This window comes from Saccostrea cucullata, unplaced genomic scaffold, assembly GCF_032062105.1.
Source record: "Saccostrea cucullata isolate Sc308-1 unplaced genomic scaffold, CSIRO_AGI_Scuc_v1 ctg39, whole genome shotgun sequence".
Lineage (NCBI taxonomy): Eukaryota > Metazoa > Mollusca > Bivalvia > Ostreida > Ostreidae > Saccostrea > Saccostrea cuccullata.
The window spans coordinates 111,220-126,784 of NW_026937104.1; the positions used below are offsets into that span (position 1 = coordinate 111,220).

General features: G+C 36.6%; 2 protein-coding genes across 2 annotated transcripts; one reads left to right on the forward strand and one right to left on the reverse strand.

Moving 5' to 3' along the window:
• Positions 1-395: 395 nt before the first annotated feature.
• On the forward strand, positions 396-10,545 carry LOC134247323 (histidine ammonia-lyase-like). Its single transcript, XM_062729691.1, is given in 23 exon segments — positions 396-768; positions 932-998; positions 2,473-2,503; positions 2,768-2,842; positions 3,034-3,061; positions 3,064-3,099; positions 3,770-3,836; positions 4,009-4,046; positions 4,184-4,309; positions 4,860-4,999; positions 5,091-5,190; positions 5,352-5,447; positions 5,706-5,801; positions 5,922-5,980; positions 6,191-6,271; positions 6,484-6,549; positions 7,525-7,603; positions 7,713-7,799; positions 7,895-8,029; positions 9,427-9,535; positions 9,647-9,716; positions 9,870-10,424; positions 10,470-10,545. Coding segments are annotated over 22 exon segments (1,971 nt in total). The 5' UTR covers positions 396-533; the 3' UTR covers positions 10,020-10,424; positions 10,470-10,545.
• Positions 10,546-11,299: 754 nt separating this feature from the next.
• LOC134247343 (uncharacterized) lies at positions 11,300-14,550 on the reverse strand. The gene is made up of 4 exons (XM_062729717.1): positions 14,482-14,550; positions 13,517-13,538; positions 13,189-13,236; positions 11,300-13,049 (listed from the first exon to the last, which is right to left on the reverse strand). The coding sequence occupies exons 1-4, from the start codon at positions 14,548-14,550 to the stop codon at positions 11,344-11,346; spliced, it is 1,845 nt and encodes a 614-aa protein (XP_062585701.1). The 3' UTR covers positions 11,300-11,343.
• Between the last annotated feature and the right edge of the window lie 1,015 nt (positions 14,551-15,565).

Consider the following 15,565-nt stretch of genomic DNA (forward strand, 5'->3'; position numbering starts at 1 on the left):
AACCTGGTTATGGCCCTTTTTTCCAGTATTCTTAGATGTGTTTCTTTGTTTGTTGTTTAACGTCCATCTCGAATTTTTCACTCGTATGGAGACGCCACCACTTGCCGGTGGAGAACTGCAAATTTGTCCTTTACTCGGCACTTACATCAATCGAGCAGTTAGGGATCTTTTTCTTGCCAGCACCTACTGCGACGCGGGACATCGTATTATACGGTCTCATCCGAAGTACTAGTACCGGTCTCCACGTCCAGCAGTACGATTCAAACCCGCGACGTAAGAAACAACTCCCGACTCCGCGTTTCTAGAGCAGGCGCTCTAACCACTGCGCCACGCGGGCGACTCTTTGATGTGAGGTTAGAGGACTTGAAACTACGCATTATTATTCCCACTTCTTATCAATATCTACCTCACATTTACAATTATCGTACAAAACAACCCTTAGGGGTCAAATTATTAGATAGATAACCATTTGTCTGCTAACATTTGATATTCTAAGTGCTGTAGGTAATTATTCCCTGAACATTCGCGCCAAAATGAAGCTTTCCGTGCGTGTTCGAGGTGACTGGTTTGCTGTCCCGTGTAAAGGGACTGAGAAAGTCACGTGGCTTGGAGAGGAGTCCTTAAGGAGATACTATAAATCTAAGTCTGGGGTGGGGCATGCTCTCAAGGAAAAAGTTTATGAGGTTCGGAAAGCCAAGGGAGCCGCCATCTTGGATCCTGATGACGCAATTAGAGATGTCCTGGACGAAAATGATTTCGTCACTGTCGGTAGGATAGAATTATTTTGATGGTGGACATAGTGCATAAAAAATCAATATATATTTGACAAAGATAAGATATTTTTAATGAAATGCAATGCAAACCTTTGACATTCTTCTAATTCAAATAATTATGTCATGTACCATACTATTATTGATCTCTACTTTATTAGTACTTGACAGCGATATATCAAGTCCGGTAACGGGACCAGCCGAGCCGGTGTACGTGGAGGAGAAAATGTATCCTAGTCTGACATTTGTTTTCTTTTAAGGCAGAACTGAACAATTTCTATACGAATATAAAAAAGTGATACTTACCAGGTGCAGATGAATGATTCGGTTAACTGACATGAGTAGCGCACCATAGCGTGCTGTAACTCGATAAGCTGACAAGAGTAGCCAATACCCGGTATAGTGTGCTGCAGCTACTTGACAAGCATTGCACGCCATGATATATTGTACCTCGGTGAACTGACAAGCATTGCACGCCATGATATACTTTACCTCAGTGAACTGACAAGCATTGCACGCCATGATACACTGTACCTCGGTGAACTGATAAGCATTGCACGCCATGATATATTGTACTTCAGTGAACTGACAAGCATTGCACGCCATGATACGCTGTACCTCGGTGAACTGACAAGCATTGCACGCCATGATACACTGTACCTCAGTGAACTGACAAGCATTGCACGCCATGATACACTGTACCTCGGTGAACTGACAAGCATTGCACGCCATGATACACTGTACCTCGGTGAACTGACAAGCATTGCACGCCATGATACACTGTACCTCGGTGAACTGACAAGCATTGCACGCCATGATACTAGTATAATGTACCTCGATGAACTGACAAGAGTAGCTTACTATGGTATAATGATGCACCTCGGTAAATTGACAAGAATAATATGCCAGGGTGTGCTGTAACTCGGTGAACTGACAATCATGTGCTGTTACTTGGTAATCTGACAGTAAGGTATATCAAGGTGTAACTCGGTTAACTGACAAGAATAGCTTACCTTGGAATGTTGTTACTCCGTGAACTGCCAAGAGTAGAACGCCATTAAATGTTGTACCTCGGTTAATTGACAAGACTATATACTGTAAACCAACTTTTATTCTGGTGCGAGAAATTTTCGCGAGGTTCGCAAGAGCTCCGTCATCGCGAATATTTCTCGCCTCGAACCGGTCCTTAAAGTCTATGTGGCTATTAACAACAAATCTAAAATAGGCTTGATCGCCAAAATTATTCGTCGCGAACTAGTTTATCCTGGTAAATCGCGAAATTAAGTCGTCGCAAATTACAGTTGGTTAACAGTAGCTCACAATGGTATGCGCAGTTAACTGAAAAGCTGAAAAGCGTGAAACATCAAAGTATGCTCAAACTTTGTTTACTGAACACTTAACTGAAATACAAAACATTTTAACTGAATACATGACACACCTTTGTATGCTTGTAGTTCAATTAACCGACAAGAGTAACGCACCCTGGCTTGTTTGGAATCGGATATCCTACCAGCTTAGTATACCCTGTTACGCAATGTCACTTGACATACAATAGCATATTATAGTATGCTGTGCTCAGTTTTAAAAAAGAAATATACCAAAATATTATGAATTTCGGTTAAATACAATGTTAAGGTAAATAAATTCTATGGTGATTATGTATGTGACTATTGTGACTATGTTTTTTCCTTGACCATCGAAGTGCTAAGACTAGTGTGGAGTCCGCCACGGAGGTAAAATCCTTCTGTAGCATTTTATCTGAAATTATTTTTACTAATTTGCATATTGGATACGAGACTTTTTTTATACTCATTTATTATATACATGCTGTCTTACAATCGTAGATTCCTGAAATTAATCATCATATTCAAGAAACTTGTTTATTGTTTTTATCATATTGATTGTCCAAGACTTAAACATACGCTATATTTCACACAAGAACTCTGCAATGCCTTACTTTGCTGAAAAACACGAACTTTTCCTTTTTGTTTTAACAGTACATTGCTCTAGATGGCAACAGTCTATCGACCGACGACTTGCTGAGGTTAGGCAAAGGCCATTACCTAATAAAGGTAAGGATTAGATAAAGTGGGAATGAAGAGCTTTCTGAATTATACAATCAATAAGGAAAAGTGCCATGTCTATCTTAAGTGTGTCAAATAAAAAAATAGTCACACATCCTCTTTCTCAACAGTGACACAAAAAGCAAAAATAAGACTTAAACAATGTCTAAACACAACATTAGACATCTCACTTTTTATAGCTGACAGTTGAAGCAGAACAAAAAGTAAATGAAAGCTTCTGGACGACATTGTGAGCAGCAACAAAGGTAAAAAAAATATTACAAAGGAAAGGGAAAAGAAAACTTCTCTTATGCCCTGTTCACAAACAATTCGCAGTAAATTAATGCGAAGTAAACTGATGCGAATCAAATTAATGCGAATTAAATTGCGTTCACACGACAGCTAATGCGAAGTAAACTAATGCGAATTAAAAATTTTCTTTGCAGTAGGCGTCAGTAAGTCTATTATGACGTCATTTGTAAATCACGTCATGTATGCAGAGCCATCCTTTGATACATCATATAGTGGCTACAGGTATATTGATTTTAGTGCTCAATTTTTGAACCAAATATAGCACAAATACCTATATATAAAGCTTCTGTCTTACGATGCGTCAAAATTTAATTCGAATTGTGAGCGCAGCTAATGCGAAGTAATTTAATGGCAGTAAATTAAAAAAACTAATTCGCATTAAAGTGAAACGCTAAGCGAAGCTAATTCGCAGTAACTTTACGTTTAATTCGAATTAAACTCTCCGTGTGAACAGGGCATTAAAAATAAAAAAAAATAATATTTGAAGTTAAGACAAAAGGTTTCATGATTTTGTCGACTGCATGAGTACATGAGTTTACTTAATACTAAGTAACTGAAATTAAGATTAAATATGAAACAAATTTCTAAGACTCAAATGAATTTTGACATTGTGTTTTTTTTCAGTTGTTTATGGAATAACAACTGGCTTTGGAAAATTTGCAAGAACCACAATTGAGAAAAACAAACTAATGTGAGTTATTTCTACATGATTGTAGGGTCAGTTTATTAGAAAGTGCATGTCATATTTCAATATTTGATAAGCTCTAAAAATCTAAAATCTAAGATTTTAACTGTATTCCCAAGTTTCTAGCACTTTTCTTTATCTATACTTATGTATCATGTTGATGCGCTATCATTTCTAGAGAACTTCAAGAAAATTTGATTCGATCTCATTCAGCAGGTAGGTCATTATAAACTAATATCAATCAAAGTAAATTACCAATGTTCAATGATACAATAAATTTCATTAAATAAAACTTTCATTTATATTTGTAAAATGAAAAACAAAAATCGAAGTTTATTTTTACGACTTTCCAGGCGTTGGTCCCCCATTGTCGCCTGAGCGGACCCGGATGTTGCTGGCATTACGAATCAATGTCCTGGCTAAAGGTTACAGTGGGATATCCATGGGAACTCTGAAGAAGTATATTGCAGCATTTAATGGTAATGTGTAAACTATGAAAAGATAATAAAACAGTAGACATATTCTGGACAAGTAGATAATTTAAGGTACATAAGACTTAATCCAGGTTATTTCCTGAACTAATTTAGAAGTAAGGCGAACACAATAACACAGAACTCTGACTCCATAAACTTCCCATGTTCCCTCTTAATACTCAGTGTAAAGGTTTTCTCTACTCAAGAACGTTTATGAACTTTTTTATAGTCAGCAGGACCAAATACTAAAATATTATGTATTTGCTTCGTAAGACTCGATATATCCTGAAAGGACTAGTACTGAGTATATGATTTTAAATGATTGAGATTCCTTTTGGACATGCATATAAATTATTGCACAGATGGTTGCAAACTTCTTTTCACCCTTAAACGTGGACATAGACACTTAATCTGCGTTAATTTTATATAAATAAATTGGTTCATGATCTACAGATGTATAAAATCATCTGTAGTGTCTCATGTGTTTAGTACATGCTTCTGGTTTTTGCTTGCAAATTTTTAACACCTAATTGACGAACATTATCAATTTCTGCAGCTAATTGTTTGCCGTGGGTGCCAGAGAAGGGGACAGTTGGTGCCAGTGGCGATTTGGCGCCATTATCGCATCTAGCACTAGGAATGATGGGAGAAGGCAAAATGTGGAGCCCTCAAAGTGGCTGGGCGGACGCTAAATATGTAAGTTCTCAAGAAAATATTAAATTCATTTTTTTAATTTGTTTTATATTAAACGTTGGTTTTTGCTTAGCTCATGAACACTTTGATTTAGGTTCTAGAATCAAACAATTTGACACCAATTAAACTTGGACCCAAAGAAGGCATCGCTTTAATCAATGGAACTCAACTGATCACAGCACTCGGTGTTGAAGGTAGGAACCCAATATACTGTAAACAATAAGAAATTCAACTGTCGTTGTATTTTATTCATTGTCATATTTCCGTAATTACAATCTTTGAATCTTTTACGCGTTGTATAATTATCCTGGTTGACGAAGTAGAGAGTTGTGAAGAAATAATTTTCTGGTTTCAGGACTTGAGCGAGCAGAGGCCATAGTAAGACAAGCAGACATCGTAGCTGCTTTCACCTTGGACGTTCTGAAGGGAACTACAAGGGCCTTTGATAGCAGTTAGTATTTTGTAGAGAATATGCAGTATCTCTAACTAAGTTGGCCATTTCCCCATATAATTTAAAGTCTTTTCTATCAAAGATTCTATCACCATATGATCAGCATGTTCTTTTAGATCTCTTACATCACTTTCAAACCGTTTTGTGGCCTTCAGTTTGTCACGAAGTATGTGGATTTGATATCTAGTCAGTTGGTAACATTTGGGGAGGGGATTGCCTTCTCTTACGATTGTGATAAAATTATTAGTGTATCATTAGATATCCATGACGTCCGACCACACAAAGGGCAGAAGTTGGTGGCTAGGCGCCTTCGTTCTTTGCTTCATTCTGACACACATCCTTCCGGAATAGCAGGTAAAAAATTCTTACAAACACCTTGCAAGTTGTGTAGTGACAAATCTTGGTTCCTTTTAAAACACTGAAATCCGATTTGATTTTATTTGATTTGATTTTAAATGTTTCTCCTCTCCACAGAGAGCCATCGCTTTTGTAACCGCGTTCAAGATGCCTACACATTGCGTTGCTGTCCTCAGGTAAGTGTTAAATTATAGGCTTCTTCTCATAAGTTAATAAGTTACCTAGATATTGCTATATACGTCACAGGTTATTGAAAGGTGCATAATCATACTTTGTGAATACATAATATATGCATAATTAACATCTTGGGTCTAATTACTGTTATTGGTAGGTACATTTTTGAATGTCCAGGATGCTTGTTCATAATCAAATGTATATTGTTATAGGTACATGGAGTAGTAAATGACACCCTGGCCTTCGTCAGAGGTATCCTGTCCGTGGAGGTCAACAGTGCCACTGACAACCCTGTATCCTTCTACCCACTAACTCAGTCTCTAACTATTGGCCCACTTAATTGATGCAATGTTCATCCAAAATTTTAAATTTCATTCGGTTATAATTTGAGATGCTGATGATAATGCTTTCCCTAGACCAAAATGATTTCTTTTTTAATATAATTTTAATGGTTTATCCTCATTAAACTTTTATTTAAAATCATTTCTTTAGCCTTCTGTAATAGATGGTATTTGCAGAAACAGGAGAAATTATATCTGGTGGCAATTTTCACGGCGAATACCCGGCTAAGGTAAATAGGAGGTTAAGGCACATTATTAAGAAAAAATAGTTACAATAGGTTATGATCTTTTTATTTTCAGAACCTGTTTTGTAATGTTTCTATTTCAATGTCTAAAATAGAATTTTTTCTAATAAAGTACCATGTATCTTTTTTGTTTGTTTCCTTTGTAGAATCAAAGGGCAAAACATTTCCAGTATACACCACTTATTTGCCCTTATATGATATAAAACTAATATAATATATTATGACTTGAACTGAACATATCCTCTCATCTATGAATATAAAGTGATAATTATTAGAATACTGTAAATTGCAAGTTATATTCAGTCTTAAATCAAGCATATGGAAGCATTACTTATTTTTGCAAAGCCAGCCACCTTTAATTAATTTAATTGAAAATGCGAAAATAACAAACAGTTATCATTCAGGGTCTAAAAAGAAGTCCATTTAAAACGAATACAGAATGGAGCCAACATTCACTTCTACAAGAAGAGATGGGTTCATGTGTCATGGAGGAGTAAGCATCCTCTGGCGACCGGTCAAACCGACACTGTGCTCCTTAATATGAACGACTAGTGGACACTCAGTGTAAAAATGATGCCTTAATAATCTATACGATACACGTCAATCATCATTCAACCTAACGGAAGATTGTAACTGCAAATTTAAATAAAGTCACTACAATCGGCCATTAAAAATTTAAAGTCATCATGTTTATCAAAAGGTTCCTTGTCAGTTTTTCATTAATTATGTATTGTTTGAAGATATTGTCTTCGAAATCATATTGTTGGAAGATATTGTCTCCAAAATCTATGCCAATATTGTCAAGGTAAAACAAAAAACAAAAATAACAATTGTAGGATGAACCCCAAAGTACATGTACACGTGTTTGAACTCCAAAATACTAGTATTTGAAGAACATTTATCACTCCTTCGAGACAACACACTTCAGTTTTGCATTACAATATATTCATTTTATTTAAGGCTCTAGATTATTTGGCTATTGGAGTACATGAAATCGCAAACATGAGCGAGAGAAGAATAGAGAGACTGGTCAATCCTGGTATCCAGACATTTTATCCTTCTGAATTGTATATGAATTATTAAATTTATTATTTTTGATGGAAAATTTGTAGTTAATATGATAATGTAACGAAAACATGAATTTTCAGCCTACAGCGAGTTGGATGCTTTTCTGACCCCAGATGGTGGTTTGAATTCTGGGTTTATGATTGCACACTGCACAGCAGCTGCCTTAGGTAAAGCCGCTATCAGGAATAAATCTATCATCTTAAATCCAAAAAAAATTCTTTGACAAATTTCTTACATTATGATTTTGCCTTTTTTCCCCAAGTGTCTGAAAATAAAGTGTTGTGTCACCCGGCCTCGATCGACTCCTTGACGACGAGCGCGGGAACTGAGGACCACGTGTCTATGGGCGGATTTGCCGCCAGAAAATGTCTGCGTGTTGTAGAACACGTGGAGCAGGGTAAGACAAAAAAGCTTAAAGAATAACATTTTGCGGAATTAGAAAAGCGGCATGTTTTCATTTATGATCCAGAGAAGTCACGATTCTTGAATATTCCATTGGTATGGTTATGTTAAGATCCGTTATTTGTGACGCTGAGGAGCAGGTAAAATATAATTCGGGATATACTTGTAGAACTTAAATATTCCAGTAAAGTATCACTTATTTGAAGCACACATGACGTACTTGCACTATCCGTACATGTTACTGGTTGGATTTTGGCATTACATCTTTTCAAGAACAGTCGCCCCGTGGCGCAGTGGTTAGAGCGTCTGCTCTAGAGTCGCGACGTAAGGAATTGATCCTTACGTCGCAGGTTCGATACCTACTGTGGGACATGGAGACCGGTCCTTCGGATGAGACCGTATAAACTGAGGTCCCGTGTCGCAGTAGTTGCTGGCACGAAAAAGATCCCTCCCTGCTCAATGGCCTTGAGTGCCGTGTACAGGACAAACATTTGCACATTTCCACCGGCAAGTGGTGTATCCATGAAAAATTCTTGATAGGGACGTTAAACAACATACAATCAATCAATCAATCAATCAATCTCCAAGAACAGTCCCTGCGTGGCGCAGGGGTTAAAATGTTTGCTCTATATCAGTTGAGAAAGAAGTTGATACTTACATGTACCTTGCGGGTTTGCATTCTACTGCAAGAAATGAAGACTAGTCTATTGGATAAGATCGTATTACTATCAACCGAGTTCCCATGTACAGGAAGTATTGGCTTGAAAAAAAACTCGCTGCTTACCTGTAAAAGACTGTAAGTGCCGAGTATAGTTTTAAATTGCATTCCCAGCGGTAATTGGTGGATTTTTAAATTTTAAAAAGAAATTTATCGAAGAGATGATAATCAAACAACAAAGAAAATATTCAAAAATATTTCATTCATGTTGAGATATAGTAACTAATTACTTATGAACTCCAAACATATATATAATATGACCAACGAGCAGTGAAAGGTGTAGCTTTTTTGCCAGCACCTACATCGATAGGGAATCTCGAGTGTTCGGTCTTATCCCAGAACCCATCTCTTCGTCCTGAAATTGTAATCTGCGATATAATATTAATTCAATCCTTGCTCCGCAACCCTTGAGCGAAGTGTTACCTTCATTAAAACCACTGCACTACGCGGGCAAGTAGGGCTATACGGAACGTGTTTGTTAAGGATTTAAAGAAATCAACAGTAGACATCACATGCCTTTATGTAACATCGTTACGAAAAGAGTGAATCGAGCAAGACGTGTGTATTTTCGTCGAATGATATCTTTTTAAGTAAGTACCTATCTTAAAAGAAATGGATATCAAAATCCCTGTTATGTATATCTCCTGACATTAGACACTTACATATTTTTGCAGTGTTGGCGATAGAGCTTCTTGCTGCCTGTCAAGCCATGGAGTTTTTGAGACCATTGACAACAACACCACCGTTAGAAGAAGTGTATAAACTTGTCAGAAATTTGGCGGGGTAACTCTTACAGGAATCTTGAAAAAAAGTATTTTTTAAAGAAAGCTAACAAAATCATCAAGCAAGTTGAAAGATTAACCTATGAGAGTTTTTTTTTTGTAAACTTTTTAGTCCATGGAAAAAAGACAGATACATGGCTCCAGATATAGATGCCGTAACAAAACTGTTACAGGAGGAGAAGGTAGGTCAAATACCTGTTCATTATCTTCACCTTTTTTCAAAGGCATAAAGAGCAACATATGCAAAATAATATGACCCCTATGTGCTTATTTATACAAACCATGAAAACAAAAGTAAAAGTATATGAATCAAACAGTCCACTCTGATCTTAAAGGTTTGGAGGAAAGTAAAGCCATTCATGGATAATTATCATGCTCAGCAGGATGTCGAAACAAGAGTTTTCTCCCCTACATCAAGTTTTTCTGCTGAGGCGCCATCTGTTGCCAAAAGACGTAAAACCAGCAGTATGTCTCGACCACGATAATCCACGAGGCTGACCAATCTTGTTTAGAATTCAGATTGTGTTTTCTCTTCACAAAATTTTACCAGAACATGGGTACCGGTGTTTTAAAGTCTGGAGTTGGGAAAGAATATGTGAGAATCATAACGCCTACAATATATTTGTAATTAAACGGAAAATATATAAGTTTTTATTTTTTTAATTTTTATTGTACTTTTTCATTATTTGAATTAATTCATGATCATGTATCTGGGAAAAGGTTAGCTGTGAAATAACTGCTTTTAAAACAAGATGTAATCGGTATTTGATTTTTCTACTTTAGTAAATTGGCAAGAGGCATTTCTCTTCTAAAAATCGTCTTCCAAGTTATCTTTCATATGAATTAGTTTTTGATAAGCCGATGAGAAGTTTGAGCAAGAGAGCGAAGATGTACAACTGTATGCAAAGTTGTATTAATTTACCCAGGTGTAAAAGAAACGTTATTTTATTCTCCATCATTAAAGTAGCTGTTCATCTAAATTGGAACTCCTAATAACTCGGTAAATAATCAGTTTTTTATTTTCTCACAATTGGATGGATGATTTTGTATGGGTCTCCATCTATAATCACTTCTTTACTGCGAGTGTCACTGTTGAAATTTTATAAATTCTAATATGTCGTTCAAAAAAATGCATTAAAATGACGAGTACATAGAACATGATATTTCATGTTAATACATTCTGCTGTCCATATTTTCATTGAAAATTAAATCAATGTATGTAACCATTTTCTATATTTTTAAATATAGCAATGATTTTATCTCCAAGAAGGATATGGAAATAACTACGAAAACCCAGAAGGCTCTTTCGAGATTCGAAGTTCGAAATACGAAATTCGAGATTCAATCAAAAGAGCCTTCTGGGCTTTCGTAGATAACGAAGTGTTTTCATAGTTCAAATTAATATAAAATTGAATTTAGATTTGGTTGATTTACACCCATTGCATGTTGACCTTACACTGCTTATTACTTTAGATATGTATATGGTTTGCACATAGTTTCCCATTCAGTGTATGCTCAAAATTTGTAGTAAAAAATTGTTTCCAAATGTTTTGTTTCCAAATTGTTCCAAGTTCCAGAAAATCATACCAATTTTCTAAATCATTTACTCAAAAATAACAAAGAGACTAATTGATGCAACATTTATAAACAAAAAAAGTAACAAGCATTTGAATATATAAATTGTATAGTTCGTGTCCAATGGGCGAGCGTCCGTTTTCCAATAAATCTACTCACACAGATATACATAAGTTTTATGTCTACCCTTTTCATTGGTCTCGATTCTTCTTGGGTGGCAGTCATCGTCTGCCATTATTCAGGAAGGGATGTTGGCTTTGGGCGACGATCCTTTTCTTCCTTTTTTGGGGGTCGTCTGCGGTCACCTTCCTCATCGTCACCGTCACATCTGGGTGGTGGTCTTCGGCGGTCACCATTTTCTTCATTCTCCCGTTCTTCTCTTGGAGGAGGTCTTCGGCGGCGTCCACCCTCTTCATTTTCACGTTCCTCCTTTTTTGGGGGTCGTCTGCGGTCACCATCTTTGTCATCGTCACCGTCGCGCCTGGGTGGTGGTTTTCGGCGGTCACCCTTTTCTTCATTCTCCCTTTCATCTCTTGGAGGAGGTCTTCGTCGGCGTCCACCTTCATTTTCGCGTTCTTCTTCATTCTTTGGGGGTCGTCTGCGGTCACCATCTTTGTCATCATCACCGTCACGTTTTGGTGGTGGTCTGCGGCGGTCACCATCTTTGTCATCATCACCGTCACGCCTGGGTGGTGGTCTTCGGCGGTCACCCTTTTCTTCATTCTCCCTTTCATCTCTTGGAGGAGGTCTTCGTCGGCGTCCACCTTCTTCATTTTCGCGTTCTTCTTCCTTCTTTGGGGGTCGTTTGCGGTCACCATCTTTGTCATCATCACCGGCACGTTTTGGTGGTGGTCTGCGGCGGTCACCATCTTTGTCATCATCTTCGTCACGTCTGGGAGGTGGTCTGCGGCGGTCACCCTTTTCTTCATTCTCCCTTTCATCTCTTGGAGGAGGTCTTCGTCGGCGTCCACCTTCTTCATTTTCGCGTTCTTCTTCCTTCTTTGGGGGTCTTTTGCGGTCACCATCTTTGTCATCATCACCGTCACGTGTTGGAGGTGGTCTGCGGCGGTCACCATCTTTGTCATCATCCCCATCACGTTTGGGTGGTGGTCTGCGGCGGTCACCCTTTTCTTCATTCTCCCGTTCATCTCTTGGAGGAGGTCTTCGTCGGCGTCCACTCTCTTCATTTTCGCGTTCTTCCTTTTTGGGGGGTCGTCTGCGGTCACCATCTTTGTCATCGTCACCGTCACGTGTTGGTGGTGGTCTTCGGCGGTCACCTTTTTCTTCATTCTCCCGTTCATCTCTTGGAGGAGGTCTTCGTCGGCGTCCACCTTCTTCATTTTCGCGTTCTTCTTCCTTCTTTGGGGGTCGTCTGCGGTCACCATCTTTGTCATCATCACCGTCACGTTTTGGTGGTGGTATGCGGCGGTCACCATCTTTGTCATCATCTTCGTCACGCCTGGGTGGTGGTCTGCGGCGGTCACCCTTTTCTTCATTCTCCCGTTCATCTCTTGGAGGAGGTCTTCGTCGGCGTCCACCTTCTTCATTTTCGCGTTCTTCTTCATTCTTTGGGGGTCGTCTGCGGTCACCATCTTTGTCATCATCACCGTCACGTTTTGGTGGTGGTCTGCGGCGGTCACCATCTTTGTCATCATCACCGTCACGCCTGGGTGGTGGTCTGCGGCGGTCACCCTTTTCTTCATTCTCCCTTTCATCTCTTGGAGGAGGTCTTCGTCGGCGTCCACCTTCTTCATTTTCGCGTTCTTCTTCCTTCTTTGGGGGTCGTCTGCGGTCACCATCTTTGTCATCATCACCGTCACGTTTTGGTGGTGGTCTGCGGCGTTTTCCATCCTCGTCATCATCTTCGTCACGTCTGGGAGGTGGTCTTCTTTGTTTTCTTTCCTGATCGTCGGTACCTTGTTGTTGTATCTTATCTCCACCTTTAAATGAAGAATCTTATATTTAAATGGGATTATAATGAGACGAATTGATTAATCTTAATGAATAAAAAATGGAACATTATGAAATATGAAAGGAACAAACTAAAATGTTTAAAAAAAAACTAAAAACAAGCATTACCTTCTATTTCATCCAGCATACGCTCAAGAAGATCGATTTCCAAATCATCTGAAACAATAGAGGAGAATATTAAATGTATGACAAAGAAGTGATCCTGCGGGAAGAGATATGTATGTGATCGGTTTTTTTCTAGATGCCAAATTTTACATGCATCTTCATTGATAATCGATGGTTATTACAGAACAAATGAATTTAGCCGAATAGAGGGCAATCTACATCACACAAAATAAATAATCCTATATCACTATCATTATTTTTTTCAGTTTATTATTCTAAATTATTTTGTTCTAATTTTTTGATATAATTTATATAAAATATAAATATTTACCACGTTCTCCTCCTTTCTTTCCCTGTTTTAAATTAAATTTTAAAATGCAATTATTAAACAAAACAAAATTGTACAAATATATACGAGCTATTGTCATATTGTCTTTCGTTGTACATAATTATGTGGAGTGTAGAGGATCAGAAACCCTTCACTTGAGAAGATTTTATCATTCATGCAGTGCAAAAATTTATGCAAAAGTTTTTCTCACTATATCGGGCATAGTATATAGATTTAAAAAAAATAGCACAAGAAACAATTAATTTTGTTCATGAAAGATTTGAAAAGTTTAAAATACATTGTACATCTGAATATTATTTCTCATCGTAAGGCACTCCCATGAATCTAGGGTATTTTTCGATAATGTTACGATAATGTTACATGTATATATTATTCTGAATTTAATTAATTCAAAAAAATCGAATAAAATAAATTATATGTTAAAAAATTCAAATATTAATAAATTAAATATTAAAATGATTTAATTTAATGATTAGGCGTACATAAACCAAACTTTTTTGTCAAGATTTGTTTTTGGAAGATCTGAAACGTTTAAAATAAAATTCAATTTCTCATCCTTAAACACTTCTATGTTTTGTTTTTTGGGTTTTTAAAGCATGAATTTGAAGTGTTTTCTTAATTATTTAAATGAATATATTTACTTCTAAACATCGAGTAAAATATATTCTTCAAAAAAAGAATCGTAATATTGATTATGATATCCGTCATTTTGACATAAGAAGTAACTAACACTGATTTAATTTAATGATTGTGCATACAAGTACATAAATAAAACTATTCTGTCAATCCAGTAATTGATTTTTTAAAGTATTAAAATAAAATAATTAAGTTACTCCATACCATATATTTAAAAACTTTAAACAAAGCATGTAAATTTTTTTACGCATTTGAATTTTTTTTTAAATTATGAATTATAAAAATGATAATTTTTTTAATGATGTGATTACCTTCGGGGGTCGGGCCTGCACTAACAGGAATCCACAAAGGAGGGCGACGCCAAGAAGTGCGATCCTCATGTTCTCTTTTCTCCTCTCTCCCTGCTCCGGTCCTGGTCAGCTCCCCCTTATATATGTCCCACGGTACCCCAATTTCTGACCGAGTCAAATCGCCTTACGGGGCCCTCTATTGATTGCGAATCTTTTTAGAGTTTATATTTACAACATTATTTTTATTTCGCTTTGTTAAAATCTTACCCCCAAAAAAGAAAAGTTTATTAGAGACCATGACTTCTCATCACGAACTCTCCGAATGTAAACCAGAATAAAGATTAAAAAAGAGGTCATTTAATTTTTTTCTTATTGTTATCTGTGTGATTAGAATGTATTTTTCTTTTTCTCATATAACGAAAAAAGTACTAGTGTTATTAGTTGAAATCATCCAAAACAGCTGTTCCACGTAGTAAATTTTGAAATGTTCATAGTTTAACATTAAGAATTTTTAAAAGTTTATTATATAAGGTATGTCATTCGACAGTTTTTGAGAAAAGTTCACGCAAAACTTCTTACTTTGATTTAATTTGATTTAAACATATTGTATTGAACACAATCAATAGGATTGGACACAAGTTATGCCAACTTAGATTGTCCTCTCCAACACAAACAAAAATAACAAAAATATATACACGTGATGTACAAGCAACAAATATACAATAATATAAAAGAAGAAGAAGAAAGGGGTGCAGAGAGATAAGAAAGGAGGGGAGTGCAAGGAGAGAAGAAATAAAAAGGGGGGTTGTAAAGGATACAAAATGGTTACGCTGGTTATTCATAAAATCTTTTTGATTTTTTAATATATTTATGTACAGCTTCAACAATACTGATATTATTTTGTTGACACAATTCTGGGTCCCCGAATAAGATAATGTCAAGATCTATTGCTCCATTGTTATTCTGTATAGTGTTGAACTTCTTACTTCAAAACTATTTATTGCTTTTATCTTTGTTGTATTTTTCTGTTTTGTTTTCTGTCATAAATACTGAGTACTGAGAGAAAATATTTTTGAATTTAAATTTAAAATAATTTTTTTTTTAA

What these genes read in the sequence shown, in the direction of transcription:
- LOC134247343 (XM_062729717.1), bottom strand. Translation starts at nt 14,550, where the DNA reads ATGAGGATCGCACTTCTTGGCGTCGCCCTCCTTTGTGGATTCCTGTTA. An exon ending in TGCAGGCCCGACCCCCGAAG is followed by an intron (nt 13,539 to 14,481) that starts GTAATCACATCA and finishes AATTTAAAACAG; the next exon opens with GGAAAGAAAGGAGGAGAACG. An exon ending in TATGCTGGATGAAATAGAAG is followed by an intron (nt 13,050 to 13,188) that starts GTAATGCTTGTT and finishes CTTCATTTAAAG; the next exon opens with GTGGAGATAAGATACAACAA.